General features: G+C 42.9%; 1 protein-coding gene across 1 annotated transcript in view; it reads left to right on the forward strand.

The window, feature by feature from the left end:
* Positions 1-17,023, forward strand: part of igsf9bb (immunoglobulin superfamily, member 9Bb) — a gene marked incomplete at both ends in the record, with an annotated part of 174,790 nt that overhangs the window by 115,779 nt on the left and 41,988 nt on the right. Inside the window, 5 exons of the mRNA XM_083926342.1 lie at positions 7,033-7,175; positions 8,068-8,208; positions 8,337-8,453; positions 8,941-9,091; positions 15,050-15,161. Of these exons, the coding sequence (XP_083782468.1) occupies positions 7,033-7,175; positions 8,068-8,208; positions 8,337-8,453; positions 8,941-9,091; positions 15,050-15,161 (664 nt within the window). The remainder of the gene's footprint in view (positions 1-7,032; positions 7,176-8,067; positions 8,209-8,336; positions 8,454-8,940; positions 9,092-15,049; positions 15,162-17,023) is intronic.

The following is a 17,023-nucleotide window of genomic DNA, read 5'->3' on the forward strand; positions in this document are numbered from 1 at the left end:
TAGGTGGCCGGCTAGCTACCGTAGCACAAGACTGAGCTTCCATGGTGCTGAGCTGTGCCTCTAACTCACTGAGCCTCGCCTCCAGCGCTACAAATACACTACATTTATTGCATTTACCATTATCACTAAAGGAGGCAGAGGAGTAGCTAAACATAAGACACTCCGAGCAAGAGAGAGCAGGAGAGAGAGCGGGGGAAGCCATCACCAGCCGAGAAGCTAACTGCTAAGCTAAAGTGGCTAACAGCGTGTAACGTTTAACACTATGGAATTAGCCAGAAAGTGTCTGAAAGAAGGAGAGCTCTGAGTGCTTGAGTAGAACCAGTGGATGTTAAGGTTAAGCGGTTACTCTCTCTCTGCCTGTTACCGTAACAACAAGCAACAAACAGAACGTGACTGACACATTTACTCAAACAAAACTATAAAGACTGATCAGATAGGTAACGTTATGTTTGACACCATCATGAAAAACTAAACATAGAGGCATCCAGGAGGACAGCTGATGTTACTCAGTCTCTTCCTGTTTATCCGTCACTACGGCAACCTTATTATTGGTTTTGTTCTATGAATGTACTAATTTAGTACATTGACTAAGTTAATTTAAAAATAAACAAATAAAAAATAGATTTAGTACATTGACCAAATTCATTTAAAAATAAATAAAAATCTGATTTATTACATTGACTAAATTAATTTAAAAATACTTCTTCCCCGGAGTTGTTTGTGCTTTGTCGTCTCTCAGGTCTCTGCTGCCATGGTCCTGCATGACGCTTCCTGCTACTATTATAATCTATAACCTTAGCTGTGCTTGTTTCCACTATTCTGCTGTATTAACTGCCATAACATATAAGTCATATTCACATTACTATAGATATTATTATAGTTACTGGAAGTGTGTCTGTCTCTGTCTTTGTGTCGGTCTTTGTCTCTCCCTGTCCATCTATCCGTCTTTTCTCCCCTTCTCTCTCCTTTTCTTCCTCCCCAACCGGTGCAGACAGATGGGTCTGTCTGACGTTCCTGTCTGTTATAGGGAAGGTTTTCAACGCCACGGTACTCTACAGGGGAATTGTTGGGTCTATGTTTATCATAAATAAGTCATAGAGTGTGGTCTTTACCAACTCTGTAAAGTGTCCTGAGATAACTTTGGTTATGATTTGGCACTATAAATAAAATTGAATTGAATTGAACAAAAGCAGATTTAGTACATTGACCAAACTAATTTAACAATAAATAAACAAAAAGCAGATCTAGTACATTGACTAAATTAATTTAAAATAAAAAGTAGATTTAGTACTTCGACTAAATTAATTTAAAAATAAATAAATATAAAGCAGATTTAGTGCATCGACTTCATTAAATTAAAAATAAATAAGAAGCTGATTTAGTACATTGACTGAATTAATTTAAAAGTACATTAATAAAATAATAAAAAGCACATTAATAAAAAAGTACATTAATAAAATAATAAAAAGTACATTAAGAAAGTACATTAATAAAAAAAGATTGTTTCCACTGCAGCTTTGATACACACACTTACCAGCAGCCGCTCCGTACTCCTTCCACTTTCAATCATCAATCAAGAACATCAAGTTCATACTTTTGATTTAGAATCAGCTAATTAATGATGTGACATTATGTTCTTGTTAGTTTTATCATTACACACAAATGCCTGCAAGTTTAGCTACAGAGTAGCTACAATGTAAATCATGATGTAATGAACATACAACTTTGTTCACTTTGTTTAGGATAATTACGATGTTCAGCAAAAGGGTTATGTACGTGTTAGTAGAAATAGTTGTATGGACACTTCCTGCCTGATTGCATTTAATCACCAGGTCAAGATACTGTATTTCAGTTGTCTTATTTACCAAACAAGAATGTCAAAACGTATTTTGTTTCATAGATACTTTCTACTAATAGCTAATCTTACCTCCTTTAAAACACATAATGTCATCTATTACTGGGAATCAATGTCACAAGTGACACGTGAGCGGAATGCAAGTGCTACTGAGGCGTTGAGTTGTTCAGACCGCACCACCTCCGACCTCCACCTGGCCATCTCTGTATGTATGTCAAATTGGCTGTTCTACAACAAAAATGATCATCTTGACAAATTATACCTTTAATAGAGTAGTAGCTCATAAAAGATGTTGGATAAATAATCCTCATCCATATACATTGTTGAGAAAGGACCCCAGTTTTACCAAAGGCTTTTCCATAATAGGAAGTTTTTGGTCAGTAACAGCAGTGTCAAATCTGACACTGCTGTAGAGCTGCATGTCCAGAAGCCATCTTATTCTGTGCATCCTCCACACTATGGAATGGGTTCCAGGCATACTCTGTTCCACCTCTCAGCTAATCAATCCATCCAAACACCCCTTTGCTTTTTTAAATGCACTTTTCTTCTTTTTTTTTAAAATGTTTGCTTTTCTGCCTCTCTCTCCTGCTCCTTTTTCTGCCCTGCCTCCCCCTCTCTCTTTCTGGCTCCATTTCTCATTTGTACTCATTTATGTATATATATTCATATGCACACCAACGTATCTCTATCTCGCCCTCCCTCCGTCTTCATCATGGGTTGCCGCCTCCTTATTTTGTCCTCCCATAAAACACCCACTTAGTCCATCAGTCACTTCAGCTCTAGAGTCATGATGCCTTGTGAATTTGTCACTTTGGAAAAGCATCTGGCTCTTATTCGAAGCAGACGGGATGAGGCAGGGCGAGCTCTGAGGTTTTAGCCTCATGGACCGGTGACCGGCCACTGGCAGTAGTCAAGGCAACAGACATTTTGCATTCCTCCGCTCTCCTGCCTCCTTTGATGGCTGTAGATTAGATTGTGGTATGAGTGTGTGTGACGAACAGAAGCAGGCAACACCAGTCGTGAGAGGGAGAACGGGAGGGAGGGAGAAGTGAAATGTGAGATTACATCATTGCTGTAAAACCGGGGACTTCTCTCTGTCAGACTGCAGAGTGCTCTCTCTATCCCTCTGTCCTATTCTTTCCTCTTATTCTCATATTTTACTTTTGTTCCCTCTTCCTCTCTTTATCCCTTTCTCTAAATCCTCAGCATTTGTTCAATGCCCTTTTTCTCTCATCTGCCTCACTCTGTTTAAATATCTCTCCCACAGTCTCCTTTTCTCTCTGTCCTCTCTCTGTCTTTCTCCCTGAAACGCTTGCCAGTGAATAATTTCCCTAAAGCATCTTGCAGTGGGAACCAGCGTGTCGTGAGCGATAGCACTGTCTGAGGGCTATATTTAGAAACTTGGCTGATATCCTTGTCTGTGGTGCTGGTGGCCGTGCCCGTCTGGGCTCTTTGTGGCAGAGCGCTGGCGGGCTGGCGGTTAGGACTTCGGAGGACAGCAGCTGTAGCGCAAAGTTGTTCTGGCAACAGCACGGTCAAACGACCTCTCGAATTCCTCTATCTCATCATGTCACACAGTCATTCGCTCACTCGTTCACTTGCTCACCCCCTCATCTCCTCTCCTTTGTAATGGTAGATGAACGCCTGCTTTATCGTGTTCAGACACACCCCCTCATCTGCCCCCCTCCTCCACCAGCTCCTCTCTACCTTACGTCATCTAGACACATCTCTCTCTCTCTCACCTGTCCTCTTTCCCACGCTCGTGCTCTGCCTCGCTGGTCCTTCCTTTATCGCTCTGCTGATAGCGCTCACTCCTTTTCCTCACCCCTCCTCTCACTCACACCATTTCTCCTCTTTATCTCCCAGTGTCTACTTTGAAGCTCTTCTCCTTGACCTCATTTAGAAACCACGCTGTTCTCTCCTCTTCAGAATTCAGGGTTTAGGAAGGAGAAGTTTCAGCTTCTCCTCTTTTTTCCCCTTCTTTCCCTCCTCTTATCCCCTTTCCTCCACCAAATGGACTGGTTTTTCTTGTATGCCTGTCATTGCCTTGAGGGTAGGCTATAACTCCTCCCTATCAAATCATAATTATTTAAGACTTCCAATGTAGAGGGCACAGAGTAAAAAGAATATGTGGACAAGGTATAGTAATATAAATCAAACATTTAAGAGCTGATCTGATTAGATTTATTGAGGTGAGGCAGGTCAGGTGTGGCGTGATGTTATGTGCTTTTAGAAACTCTCTCAATTTAATTTGGTCTAAAAATGCCATTTTTCAACAGGATATACAGTAAGAAACATATGACCCTTATGGAGGCAAAGGTTTGGACACAATATTGATAAGATTTACTGCAATACTACTTTGTAGGTATAGGCAAGCGTATTTATATAGCACCTTTCAACAACAAGGTAATTCAAAGTGCTTTACATAAAACATCAAAATCATTGTAAAGAAACTCATATAAAATGACATTTGGGATTGGAAGTTTGTTTCAGAAGTGTGGTGCAAAAAAAAGAACGCTGCCTCTTCATGTTAAGTTCTGACTCTGGGGACACAGAGCAGACCTGTCACATGTTTAGTCCTGACTCTGGGGACACAGAGCAGACCTGTCCCATGTTTATTCCTGACTCTGGGGACACAGAGCAGACCTGTCCCGTGTTTAGTCCTGACTCTGGGGACACAGAGCAGACCTGTCCCGTGTTTAGTCCTGACTCTGGGGACACAGAGCAGGCCTGTCCCATGTTTAGTCCTGACTCTGGGGACACAGAGCAGACATGTCCCATGTTTAGTCCTGACTCTGGGGACACAGAGCAGACCTGTCCCGTGTTTAGTCCTGACTCTGCGGACACGGAGCAGACCTGTCCTGTGTTTAGTCCTGACTCTGGGTACACAGAGCAGACCTGTCCCATGTTTAGTCCTGACTCTGGGGACACAGAGCAGACCTGTCCCATGTTTAGTGCTGACTCTGGGGACACAGAGCAGACCTGTCCCATGTTTAGTGCTGACTCTGGGGACACAGAGCAGACCTGTCCCATGTTTAGTCCTGACTCTGGGGACACAGAGCAGACCTGTCCCATGTTTAGCCCTGACTCTGGGGACACAGAGCAGACCTGTCCCATGTTTAGCCCTGACTCTGGGGACACGGAGCAGACCTGTCCCATGTTTAGTCCTGACTCTGGGGACACAGAGCAGACCTGTCCCATGTTTAGTCCTGACTCTGGGGACACAGAGCAGACATGTCCCATGTTTAGTCCTGACTCTGGGGACACAGAGCAGACCTGTCCCGTGTTTAGTCCTGACTCTGTGGACACGGAGCAGACCCGTCCCATGTTTAGTCCTGACTCTGGGGACACAGAGCAGACCTGTCCCATGTTTATTCCTGACTCTGGGGACACAGAGCAGACATGTCCCATGTTTAGTCCTGACTCTGGGGACACAGAGCAGACCTGTCCCATGTTTAGTCCTGACTCTGGGGACACAGAGCAGACCTGTCCCATGTTTAGTCCTGACTCTGGGGACACAGAGCAGTCCTGTCCCATGTTTAGTCCTGACTCTGGGGACACAGAGCAGACCTGTCCCATGTTTAGCCCTGACTTTGGGGACACGGAGCAGACCTGTCCCATGTTAAGTCCTGACTCTGGGGACACAGAGCAGACCTGTCCCATGTTTAGTCCTGACTCTGGGGACACAGAGCAGACATGTCCCATGTTTAGTCCTGACTCTAGGGACACAGAGCAGACCTGTCCTGTGTTTAGTCCTGACTCTGGGTACACAGAGCAGACCTGTCCCATGTTTAGTCCTGACTCTGGGGACACAGAGCAGACCTGTCCCATGTTTAGTCCTGACTCTGGGGACACAGAGCAGACCTGTCCCATGTTTAGTCCTGACTCTGGGGACACAGAGCAGACCTGTCCCATGTTTAGCCCTGACTCTGGGGACACAGAGCAGACCTGTCCCATGTTTAGCCCTGACTCTGGGGACACGGAGCAGACATGTCCCATGTTTAGTCCCGACTCTGGGGACACAGAGCAGACCTGTCCCATGTTTAGTCCTGACTCTGGGGACACAGAGCAGACATGTCCCATGTTTAGTCCTGACTCTGGGGACACAGAGCAGACCTGTCCCGTGTTTAGTCCTGACTCTAGGGACACAGAGCAGACCTGTCCTGTGTTTAGTCCTGACTCTGCGGACACGGAGCAGACCTGTCCTGTGTTTAGTCCTGACTCTGGGTACACAGAGCAGACCTGTCCCATGTTTAGTCCTGACTCTGGGGACACAGAGCAGACCTGTCCCATGTTTAGTCCTGACTCTGGGGACACAGAGCAGACCTGTCCCATGTTTAGTCCTGACTCTGGGGACACAGAGCAGACCTGTCCCGTGTTTATTGTTATGTAAATGTGTGTGTCATTGATACAGTAATAAATAGTATTAAATAGTAAACAGCTTGCCTGAGGAAACACATAATCTGTGATTGGAATCATTTGTATTGGATGACAATATTTCATTTTTATGAAACCCTTTTGGCCCATGTGTTCTACATTAAGAATTTTCAGGATATGAGTTCGAATTGTGAACATAACCTTAAGTAGATGGAGTGCTATAGTAGTATATAGTAGGCATTTTCTTCAGTATTATTTACACCTTGTCATTTTATTTGTTAAATTGTGTTCATATAAATATATATGTGTGTGTGTGTGTGTATACAATAATAATACTGCACAGATTATGACTCTTGAATAATTTTAGTGAACTTTTTTGTCATCCCAATAATCCATTCAATAACAATCTGCCGTAAATACCACCAAAAAAAATCAAAGTTGAATTAAAAATGTGCTTTATTCTTTTTTATTTCTGACATTATTTTTAAAGTTGAATTACGCCTGAGAGCAGGTGTAATTATAACTGATCCTTGTTAGAGTATTGTTTGATTGACTGTGTGTGTATGTCATCATGTACCAATGCTTCAGCTCAGAAATAAAACTATTCATGTGTGTTCAGCGTTGAACAATATACACCAAGAAATGTTGCTCTGAGACCAGCTGTACTCCACATGAACCCATTTATCATTTAATGATGAGCCCACTCCCCGTAAACTGATTTTGTAATCTTCTCCAAACAGCCTTTACAACATCAGGCACTTTCTAAAACGAGGAGATCTTTTTCTTGTGTTTTTCCTTAGATCCTGCCCGTGTGGTAAACATGCCATCCGTCATCTATGTGGCAATCGGGCTGCCCGGCTTCATCCGCTGTCCTGTAGAGGCCAACCCGCCTGTAACTGTGGTTAAGTGGAAGAAAGATGGCCTCCCTCTCCGGATAGATAAGGTAAGCTGGTGCAGCCTGCAGCTTTGGTTCTACTCACTTTACCCCACTTCAGACTGGAAACGAGTGTGTCTTCTCTTCAGTTGAAGCTTCATGTATTTCCAATATTTCACATCATCCTTTCGTTTTCATTGTGCTCCTCTGTCTCTTATTTGAGTGAGAGACACAAGGTACAGCGGCATATACAGTACCAATCCCTTTGTGCTGCTTGCATAGCTACTGTTAGTGGCAAACAGCTAGACCTAGCTTTAGCTAACACAACTATTGTTAGCCCAGCCACCGTAGCCACTCTGACTAATGATAACAGAACTTTAGAGCCAACTGAGAAAAAAAAAGGAATGCAAGCAAATCTCTTGACTGTTCTATTGTTGGTATATGTGTGATTCTTTTGAAATGACAGCAAAGCTATTTAACCTGTACCACTAGTGGCATACCATCAGCCACCTTTACATTTCAGCACGACTGGGAACACAACCAACTTGCCAGAGCAATCATTCTAATGTTACAGCTAAAGGGTTACACTGTTTCTGAAAACACTCTATTTGAGAAATTGAGGTAATACAGAACAGAATCTTGATTCACAGTTTGATCAGAATTCATGAGCAGTCACTGACACTGCGTCAGAGTTCCCTCAGCTCTGATTGATTGTTTCTGCAAGACTGTGTAGGAGCACTCGGTGGAGGAAGAGGAACAAAACTTCTTTACAGATTATCTGTCTCATGTAGTGCTGTCAGGATACAATAAGACAGTTTGAGCATATATGACAAGCAGTTATTTTTCTATAAAAGTTACCTACTGAACCCTTAACCTGAGTTATTGATAGGATAGGAACCTTAGTCATTGGTATAGTATATTATGGCTCCTTACTCACTGTCCATGACGTCTCCATCCACAGTACCCTGGTTGGAGCCAAAAGGAAGATGGGAGCATCCGTGTGGCAGAGGTGACGGAGGACTCTCTCGGCACCTATACCTGCATGCCTTACAATGCCCTGGGTTCCATGGGGTGGTCCCCTCCCGCTCCCCTGGTGCTAAAGGTACGCGCATAGTCAATTTGCATTTAAATGGTCCCATACACTTCTGATGCATCCAGGAGGCACTGCAAGTTCACCTACTCAACTCATCAGTTTTTTATTGCACATTTTGTCTGCTTGACCCTGGGCAGGACCCTCCAAAATTCTCAGTGGTTCCTGGAGGGGAGTACAGGCAGGAGGCTGGGAGAGAACTAGTTATCCCCTGTGAGGCAGAGGGAGACCCCTTTCCCAACATCACATGGAGGAAGGTATGACAACTTGCCTATGTGTATAATTTAGATTTTGTGTATCAGGGCTGGATTCTTGTGTTTTCAACTGTGAAGTCTTCATTTCTGTGACTTGTGTTTATAGTGGGTTCTCTGATGTTAATTACTCAAACTACTGTTTGTCATTTTAGCATTTTTAATCACATTTTAATGGTGTCTATGAAATATGCAATCAAGGGAACATATTAGACTCTCAATTGTTTGCTTGATTATGAGTGTGTGCAATATCATGTTTAATATTGCTTATTAGCTCCTGTGTGATTAGCTATTGTCTCCCACTTGTGAAATTCAACATTCTGTGTAATTTGATACTTAAGTTAGATATTGAGAGCAATATGTGTGATGTTTGTGGTGTTGGCCTGCATATTTTTTGTGTGAATTTTTGAATTGCATGTTCCAACCTATTGTGTACCTCTCTCTGTCTCTCTTCCATTGACTGACTGTCTTTCCTTGGCTGGATGGACTGCAGGTAGGGAAGCCCAGTAAAAGCAAGCACAATGTTCTGCCGCGAGGCAGCTTACAGTTCAAGTCACTCACCAAGGAGGACCACGGGGAGTGGGAGTGTGTTGCCACCAACGTTGCCACGAGCATCACTGCCAGCACGCACGTCCAAGTCATAGGTACCCGACATGTACACAAATTCTCAAACACACATTTACATATAGAAACCTCATATAGAAAGATCAGAATTTCTGCAGTCGTCCAGTCGTCTGTTCACTGTCTGTTCGAGGCTCGACTGGTGCACAAAAGATTGCTTCAGTCTAACCTTAGTAAGTAGTGGTATCCTGTACCTCCGATTTAATGGTAACAATTCATATTCACTTTTCAGTCACTTCTGAAACATGAAACATTTTGATTTGAGAAAGAGAGACAAAAGCAACTTCTCAATTCAACAGCTTTCGATTTTACCTGCTGAAATGAAAACTGTTTCTGGCAGATGTTATCAGCTGTAGCTAGAAAGCTAATGAAGCTAATGTTAGCTTCACTAATAGGCTGAAAACACTGGCCCCTGGCTTACTTTTTAATGCTTCAAGCTTACTTGTTTTTAAACAGGAATCCTGTTAGAGGTCTTAAATATTCAGAAACAAGCTTCATAGAGAAATCATGCTAAAAGACTGAGGCTAAAGCTCCATGGCCTAGCCAAAAGTCTGCATCCATCCTTCCCAGTTGATGATCCACGTAGAAGATATTGAAATTCAGGAAACAGCATTGTTCTTGTCTCTCTTATTTCCATCCAACATAACCCTGTTTGGCTACTTAGCTTATATACTTGGACAACGGAGGTAACTTAGATGTGAAATTGTTTTTTTTTTCCTTCAACATTATTTTGTCATTTTTACAGTACAAGAGAAAAAGCTTTTGGGATTAGGACCGGCCAATATGTTTGGCGAACACAATGCTAAGTCAGATAACAAGTTTGGCTGGAGTTGTTGGAGTGCAAACTTCACTAAAGCTAATACAGAGTCAGCCAGAGCCTCTAACGTTAGCCTACACTCTAATTTCTATCAGTTTCATCCAGGACCAGCTTCTACACAGCAGAGAACTGGGAATGGTGTTCTGTTGAGGAATGTTTAAGTGTAAGACAACAAATGAATACAGTATGAAATGACCCATGGAGCTAATGCTGGGTTAGGTTAACTACTGCACTGTATAGTCCCCTTTACACATGTAATGCAATCCCGAAATTTTCTAGACATTACCCGCTAAACTGATTTTATGGTTTGATGAATGATAGAAACACTGACAGCCAAACAGAATTGATCTCAATTCCCAGGGCGTCAGCATTCAAATTCCAAATAATAGATAAAATTTAATAAAGTGTAGGTTGCTTACTGAAATCAACACGGTCTCTCTTCTTGCCTCTGTGGTGCTGAAAGAACAGTAATAATAAGACTATTGACAAATAAGAGCTACATCAAGTGCTTTATAAATATTGTATCTGCCGTTTCTGACTGCTTCTTATATGTAAGCTTAATTGATGTCATTGATGAAACACACTGACGCAGAAGTCGAGGGGCAGCACATGTTTGAGGACACTGTTTACACAACTTTTTATTGTTCTTCAATGTGGGCGCTCACATCATTATCATTTAATTATGGACAAGTAAATGTACGTACTGTATATAGCGCCTTTTCTAGTCATCCAACCTAGTGGTTGGATGACTAGAAAAGGCGCTATATACAGTGCTTTTACACTACGTCACATTCAGCCGTTCACACAGATATTCATATTGATGGCAGAATCTACCTGCCCATAATCTAATCTAATCATTCAAACCACTTTCACACACCCATGCACAGCACGTCTGTCCCAAGGACACTTCCACATGGGGACCGGAGGAGCCGGAGATAGACCCACTCGTCTTTTAAATTAGCACAGCCGCCCCGTATCATTATATCATTAAAGTTATACCGTAGTCCTTGGTGTGGATTGGCCCTTTTCATTAAGATGGCGGATGACAAGACTTGGTCATTTCTGTCAGTATAGTCCATTGCCGAAATCACCATCAGCTAAATTTACTGAACGGCAAGTGACTTGGCTTTTTATGACTAAATTATGAACCGGCTATGATACTGCTGTGGAATCAGTGTAATGTCCTGCTTCCTGGATGCTCTACCAAGGCACCACCCCTCATCTGGATTGGACTGAATTGCTGTTTGGGATAGGGACACAGAAAGATGAGGGAGGTCACGTGTTTGTTTGCTAACAAGTTAATTGCCTTAGGAGGGTCACTCTTGGCTCATGCTGACTATCTTCGCGAGGGAATTGTGGAGGCAAGTCTGTCCCCCTGAACCTCCTTGACCCTACCACATCTGAAGGAACCACTCAAGAACACTCTGAGGAGGATTAGGAGGTTAGGTTATGCAGGAAGTAATATAACAAGGCCAAAGTTAAATTTTTTAGACTCTTGGGCTTGTTTCTGAATCCCCCTTGGTTCAGAGAGCCACTCCAGAAAGAAAGCTTTGAGTGGTAAGCAAAATAATATCACTTTGGATGGATCACCGCTTGTGGCCTGAATATGTCATTAGTGGCCAACAACATGAAAGATGGCAGTGCATTGGTGAATAATCCCAGTTAGAACATAGGTGGGGAGGAGGATCAGTAGCCTCACATAGCAAAGTTATTCACTACTTTTTTTTTATTGTACTCATTCTTCTTGGCACCTTATGTTAGTAGCAGCTTATGACTTGGGACATGAAACCTGCAACTCAAACTGTGGTTATCGATTCTTCCACAGCTCCCTCTCTAACCACAAAATGCTTTATACTTTTTTTTAACATTTGAAGTAGTACTACCCAACACCTGTAAACACTCTTATTGACTGAAGCACACCTGAGCTTTAAAGATGCAAGATGCTTTATGGTCTTTGCCAAAACCCTTTATGGTTTTACAATTTAAAGTGGCCTCATGTGTATCACCCTTATGCTTGAGTTAACATGCTTTTTTCTAATGAATAGTTTGACGTTTTGGATTAAGATTTAGATGAGAAGGTTGATACCACTTTTAGGTTTATGCATTCAGGGGAAACAAGGTAGCCTGTCTCTGTCTAAAGTGAAAGAATATCTACCTGCCAGCAACGAAAACACGAGGAGGCTTGAGCGTAAATACCACTGTGGTGAAACAACAATCCGATGGCGAGTAGTTGTAAAGCCGGGGTATAAGTACTGCAGGTGATGAGTTGATGAGAGGCAGGTGTGCAGACTGGTTGGAGTAAGGAGCTGATTGCAGGTGGAAACAGCTGAGCCGGGTGGAAGAGCCACGCCCATGGCAGACACAAACATGACAACAGAGACAGACAAGGGGCACTGGCAACACAAGGGAGGGGGAAAAAAACAAGACACATTAGGAAACATCAGCCCTGGCCACAACACTACTAGATGTATTTTGTGTGTTTTATTTTATACTCAGACCACAGGGAGAGGTAAAAAGGACACATTGTGGTGTTGTTGGGTGTTATGTGGTGTATTTCCCTCTGCCCTCTGTGATTTGTTGGAGTATTGTCATCTCTGTAAGGTTACCAGGCAACCAGCAGAAACTCTAGAAAGTCACTGCACCTGGTTGCTGGTTGCCAAGGAATAGTTACAGCAGATAACTCCCCAAACTCACTAAATTAGTGAGCATTAGAGGTGGTGTTAGCCAGGCTGGCTGTATCCCCGTTTCCAGTCTTTATGTATAGCTAAGATAATCGACTCCTGGCTCCTGGCCTCAGCTCCATTTAATCCACAGAAAATGAGCATAGTACCTATATTCTCACCTTGGTCTCACTGTGCTACAACACATGGCTTTGGGTTAAATTAAAGGCTTTATTTTTTAAAATTTTTTACAAATATCCAAATCTCAAAATTGAAAAAAAAAACATCTACATAACAAATAAACATCCAAATAGTCGAATATTGGGGTCCGGCTCTACTCTCCAGGAGGATAGGAATTTTGCTCCAGTTAGTTTGTTTTTTTTCAAAAAATTTTATTGAATTTGTAGATGGTCGAAGAAGAAAAAGTGCCACAGTTGTACAGTGTGTCAATACATCTGCCTTAAAGTAAAGAAACAGGAACAAAAACTAAAACCCCAACATAAATCCCACTATCCCTCCTAACAACCCATGTCACAGTAAGCAACTAAATAATGAACAACATATAACATAAGTAGATACATAGGGTACGATGAAACCAAAAAGAGTAAAATTAATAGTTTATAGCAGAATAAATAAGATAGATAGATAATTCAAGAAAAAGAGAAGGAAAAAAGAGAAAGCACTAGGAAGCATCCTCAGCATCATCAGGAGTAACAGTAAGACTATTACTAATAAGAGCCAGCAGTGGGTCCCAGGTTTTGTGGAATGCTTTCAAAGATCCCCTCTGTGAAAACCTTATCTTCTCCAACCTTAGACATTGTTAAATTTCACGTATCAAACTATTGTGAGCTGGTGGAGAAACATGTTTCCATTTAAGGAAAATCTTACATCTGGCGTGCAAGGCCACGACACGCTGTGTAGTAATGGGCAGATTTTTAGACGGAGGGAGCCAAAAAAGAGCGGTCAGAGGATTTGGGGCACATCCAGAACAGGTGTGCGTGGTCGGCTGGGGACTGCTTACAGCGGTAACAAGTGTCACTGTGACTAGGGTATATCAGCTGCAGCTATACAGTTAGCACCACATCGTCTCACGGTTATCCAGATAACATGACAGTGGCTCGTCTGTGATGAAATCAAAAGCCTCCCGCAGTCATCAGGTCTCTTCCGTGCGGGTGGATGTTATGAAGGTTTTCTCCTCAGTGAGCGAAGAGAGTATCTTCCTCCCTCCATCCTACATTGTGATGACAAACCTGGCAGGGATGAGCAGCGCGGTTTTGAAGCCCCAGTTGTAAAGCTCCGACATCACCTCTCAATATTTCTGGCAATGTTCCACCACCTCCGGTGCATAATCCTCGTAGACGGCAATGTGGGAACCTCTGTACTGCAGTATCCCTCTCATGGCGCAGGCTTCACGTATGATTTTCTCCTTGACTTGGTATCTGTGTAGCCTGATAATGACTGGCCGTGCTCTCTGGCCTGGCTTCGGCTTCTCGGATAGCGTGCGGTGAGCCCGGTCACATTCCGGCGATGATTCCATAAAGCTCCGCGAAGAAGGCTGTCGGCCGTGGCCCCTCCACTGCTTCTGGTACGCCACTCACAGAGATTATTCCGCCGGCTGCGGGACTCCAGTTTGCTGACTTTATCCAGCAAACTTAGCATTTCTTTCTGTAAGCGTGGCACAGGAGGCCTCCCGCTTTAGCAGACGCTCGTCTTGTAGATTCACTTTTATCTCAAGGAGCCTATCTTCTGAGCGTGGTCAGACACTGTGGTGTGGACGTGGTTCAGTTTTGCTTCGAGCATTGAGATGGAGGTTTGATATCGGCAGAGAGGGCTTTGAACTCGGCGGAGATGGCTGTACGGTGCTCTGCCCAGAGGTGAGCGTCGACATATTTCGGTGGTGTATCCGTCAAACGAGACAAATATTACTATTTGTAGTGACTTTCGGGGTCCTGAAACATGAAATAACAAAAGTTGCGACCCGTGTTTACTCCATCTCAGCCAAACCGCTTGCTCCAGTTAGTTTTATCTCTGGTAAATGCAGTCAATGGCCCTGTCTGCCCTGCTGTTCATCGTTGTCCTTGCTGACCATTGTACTTTCCATGTGGATATGAGCCAGTCAAATCAGAGCAATACAATGACTGTATTGAACTGGCTCCTGATTGGTTTCCTTTTGCTTTGGCTCCAGCACAGAACCAAACAATGGAACTGGAAATGAGTAAAATGCCAAATGAGAATTTTGGGTGAAAACATTATTCTGAGCAATTTAACTCACGTTATTTATGTTTGACAGTGAACCACTACCAAAGCACACCATTTTTCAAGATTACATTATTCATGCAGCCTAAAATATTTTTATAGTTAGAAGATATATTGGGTTGATGGCTGCTTAAAAACACATCACTGGGTCAAGCTGGCAGTAAATGTATTAGACATGTAAAATGAATGTACTACATTACTGACTGCCCCTTTAACAACACCTTTCTCTTGGCTTTCCCTCTCTGCAGGCACAAGCCCCCACGCCCCCACCAGCATCCATGTGGTGCCATTCTCCACCAGGGCCAATGTGTCTTGGGAGGCGGCCTATGACGGAGGCTTCCAGCAGACATTCTCAGTCTGGTATGGCCATGTGTGAGTCATCCCAGCATGCTTTGCTTCCTGCTTTTTCTTCTTCCAATATGTCCCCTGTTATTTCTGAAAATGTCTTTTTCCAGGGTTGTGTTCAGAACAGTTGTGAAAACGTAGAGATGGAAAAACATGGAGATCCAGTGTGAGTGAGTTTTCCTCTCTAATCTTGGAAGGACCGCATACAAACTGTTGCAACTAAACTGAACATGACCCAAATATCTCTGTACTGCTGCTGCTGCTGCTGCTGCTGCTGCCGCTGCCGCTGCCGCTGCTGCTGCTGCTGCTGCTGCTGCTGCCGCTGCTGCTGCTGCTGCTGCTGCTTCTTTGCTGCTGCTTGACTGGGGGAAAGGCCTGGGTTGAAACGTTTCATATTTGATGACTTAAGATTTTCAGTATTAACTTTTATATTAACTTAACACTTGGCGATTGTATTGCTGTGGACCTAAGGGCGTGCAGTGTCCAATGTATTGCAATTTGGTCAGATGGTGGCGCTATCACAGAGAACTTTACCTTTTGGCCTATAACTTTTAAACCACAAGACTAGGAAACAAAATTATTAGTTTCTGCGGGTCTATCCATTTAAGCCACACCTGTTTACATCCAGATTGGTTTTCCGCTATTTTGAAATCTGTACATCTGTGGACCAAGCCAGAAAAATGTTGATGATCCATACAGTTTTGCTATAGCTGACTCACTTTGTCCCTATTCGATGGACAGGGCTTATGTAACAAAACCAGTGCTCCAGACTAACTTTTTTTTACTAGTAGCACAGTGGCTCCCAACTGAAAATTTTAGGGGCGCAACCAGGAATTTTAGGGGCACGCATGGTAATTCAATAATAGATGCAGAAATTACAATGTGCTGTTTCAAATTCAGTGTGCAACATAGAAGGTAAACCAGCAGCCCCATCACTGTGATGACAGTACAATATTAAAAAATATACAATACATTCAGGATAAGGGTTGTGAAGAGAAGAAACACAATATAGAGTCCACGAGATGCGACGATATTTTAACACCATTTTAAAATTTCAATATTTTCTTTATAGTGGGTTGATTTTAGCAGAGAGCTGTGGTGGTGGTGCAGGTGTCTTTGCATAGTACTTGTGTTAGCCGTGGTGTATCCTAACGACCCCACCCCCCCAACCCAGGCCACTGAGGGGGGGCCTCGGCGTCTAAAGGAGCCTCGTCCCACGACTGTCAATATATGGCACTGCTCCACAGAGAGCGAGACAAGAAGCGCTCATCTCACAGAACAGAAATGTTTAAATTTTATTAAGTCGATCGACTCACACCCAAATTTTCTCCCGTTGTACATGTGTTTTAAACAAATGAACCATATCTACAATGACTGATCAGATCAGTCTGTATATGTGTTTTAAACAAATGAACCATATCTACAATGACTGATCAGATCAGTCTGTATATGTGTTTTAAACATATGAACCGTACTACACTGACTGATCAGATCAGTCTGTTTATGTGTTTGAAACATATGAACTGTATCTACACTGACTGATCAGATCAGTCTTTATATTTGTTTGAAACATATGAACTGTATCTACACTGACTGATCAGATCAGTCTTTATATTTGTTTGAAACATATGAACTGTATCTACACTGACAGATCAGATCAGTCTGTATTTGTGTTTTAAACATATGAACTGTATCTACACTGACTGATCGGATTAGTCTGTGTGTCAACTAATGCCTCACTTGCAGAAACAAAGTCAATGAATCTGTTAAACACTGTTGATTTCTTCCCATAGAGCCGACATGAAAACAATTTTTGTTTAGTACATTTTTACTGTCACTCTGCTTGGGAACAGACGGTCTCTGCCGTCTGTTTACAG

Source organism: Echiichthys vipera (assembly GCF_963691815.1).
Source record: "Echiichthys vipera genome assembly, chromosome: 14".
NCBI lineage: Eukaryota > Metazoa > Chordata > Actinopteri > Perciformes > Trachinidae > Echiichthys > Echiichthys vipera.